The sequence below is a fragment of the Conger conger genome, chromosome 12 (genome assembly GCF_963514075.1).
Source record: "Conger conger chromosome 12, fConCon1.1, whole genome shotgun sequence".
NCBI lineage: Eukaryota > Metazoa > Chordata > Actinopteri > Anguilliformes > Congridae > Conger > Conger conger.
Genome location: NC_083771.1, coordinates 28,375,734 through 28,377,921, shown reverse-complemented (window position 1 = coordinate 28,377,921; position 2,188 = coordinate 28,375,734). Strand labels below are relative to the sequence as shown.

Genomic DNA, 2,188 nt, shown 5'->3' with positions numbered 1-2,188 from the left:
TTGGAATGACTAGACTGACCCTGACCGCCTCGTAACCTCAGCCAGGGAGGGGGGGATTCAGACGGGGAGGGAGGGATTCAGACGGGGAGGGAGGGAGAGATTCAGATGGGGAGGGAGGGATTCAGATGGGGGGGGGGGGGAGGGAGGGAGGGAGGGAGGGAGGGGGGATTCAGATGGCAGTATGTCAGTCATAGCTTAGAGCAGGCCAAGATGGTCTCGGCCAGTAAGGTTGTCTGTGGCTCACCTGAAGTGAGATTTCTTAATTGGGCACCTGCAGCCTGTCAGTGCTAATTTACCCGACAAAAGTTCATGTATTTACCTGAAAACAACGGCAGGTTTCCAGTTTAGACCAATGGGATTTCACTCTTGCCCTAGGAGAGCCAGGTTTTCATTGCTGTTCAGCAGTTAACTGACCGATTAAAGCATCTGATTACACAATTAGCACACCTCTGTATTGGTTGATGGTTCTCAGGTGAAAACAAAAAAGAGCCACCCTTCAGCAAAAGGAGACACAGCGGTTCTCAGAGTACAATAAACAGACACAAGAGGAATTTTCTCAGAGTTTATTTTGTAGTACCAACAAACTTTGGTAAATTAGCAAATGTTGGCATTAAAAATGCTCTATTAACAAGGTCTCAGTGATCTTGTAACAAATAAATAGCACAGTGTTGCTGATTCACAGCCTAAGTTTAAACAACAACAAAAAATACCATCTTAAATTTCAAATTTAAATGACGTTAACACTGAAATAAAATATGCTTACTGTAGTAATTTACATTGGGATATTAAAAATGTATTTTCCTTTTTTAAATAAAGCTTTTGTGTTTTGTAAGTACCGTTGGGGGCACGTCAAATTTAAATAAATAGGTTGTTGTCCATTTTGACATGCACAACTGTTTATCTTTGGACATGTTTCCACTTATATACACACAACAGAAACAATATGTCTTTCTTAGCCACGTCTTTTTTTCATTCTTTATTTCCACCTCAGTCTCAACATAGACCAATAAGGGCTACAACTAAATGCACTGAAATTAAATGATGTTTATGCTGAAGAGTGTGAAATAATGTGAATTCTAATTCCAAAACACCACATTTGTACATCTGAACATCAAGTTTTTTTTTTGTTTTTTTTTTGGAAGATCCCTCCCCTCCCCCACTGCTATTACAAGGTACAGTAATGATGGACTCATGCATTATGGGAGATGAAGTTCTCTGAAACACCACCATCTTCAGCAGTGAAATCTTGGTGGACTGATATCTGTGACCTAAATGTCACACACACAGTATGTATAAACTTATGTCAGTGAGAACAGGAGGAGTTATGTTTTACAGAAAGTCATGTTTTACAGAAAACTCCTCACCAATAAAAAGCACTCTGAGTGCTCTGTGTGCTGGCATTTCTATGCCAGAAAAGTGACTCCTTACATCTTCAAGCTGTTTGCTTGCCTCAGTGTTCAGCTGGGAGGCAGTGGCAGAGGTTACCATTGGCATTTTGAGATTTTGTTAGAAAATCTTTCATCTCTCCTCCAATATTGACTTGTGGAATAATACATTTTTGGCTGGCTGTCTGTGCTGGTTTTCGGGAATGGCAGGGCCGGTTTTCAGGACCGGCTGCGCAGCCGGTCGGTTTTCCGGAATGACTGCATTGCTGTCTGCGGCAGTTTTCCAGAAGGACTGCACAGCTGTCTGCGTATGCTCTCAGGAGTGACCACGCAGGTGGGAGGGTCAGTTTTCAGGAGGCAAAGTAAGAGTTCTGCATGGAGTAGAGGCGGTCGATGGGGTTTCCCACCCGCGTTTGCAGGGAGCCCACTTCGGATGACGTCATGAAGCAGTCGCTGAGGCTGGTTAGTGACGTGTCGCTGTCGATGTCGTGGAAAATGGAGTCGCTTCCTATGGGGAACAACACAGGCAATCGCACGGTGGTTAAGAGACAGGCGGGATTCCAACAAAAACACACAAAAAATGTTTTTTACGTTATATGAAATAACTCCACACACTCACATATACACACAAAGTGTGGTAACAGCCAATTCATATTATAAATCGGCATAAAAACCAAAAGCACTTCACACCACACTTTCATTACATTACATGTCATTTAGCTCATGCTTTTATCCAAAGTGACTTACAGTTGACTAGACTAAGCTAGAGACAATCCTCCCCTGGAGCAATGCAGGGTTAAGGG

General features: G+C 43.0%; 1 protein-coding gene across 1 annotated transcript in view; it reads right to left on the bottom strand.

Moving 5' to 3' along the window:
• Nucleotides 1-1,735: 1,735 nt before the first annotated feature.
• Nucleotides 1,736-2,188, bottom strand: part of LOC133142441 (LIM/homeobox protein LMX-1.2-like) — a 65,492-nt gene continuing 65,039 nt past the window's right edge. Inside the window, exon 8 of the mRNA XM_061263661.1 lies at nucleotides 1,736-1,893. Coding sequence (XP_061119645.1) covers nucleotides 1,736-1,893 — 158 coding nt within the window. The remainder of the gene's footprint in view (nucleotides 1,894-2,188) is intronic.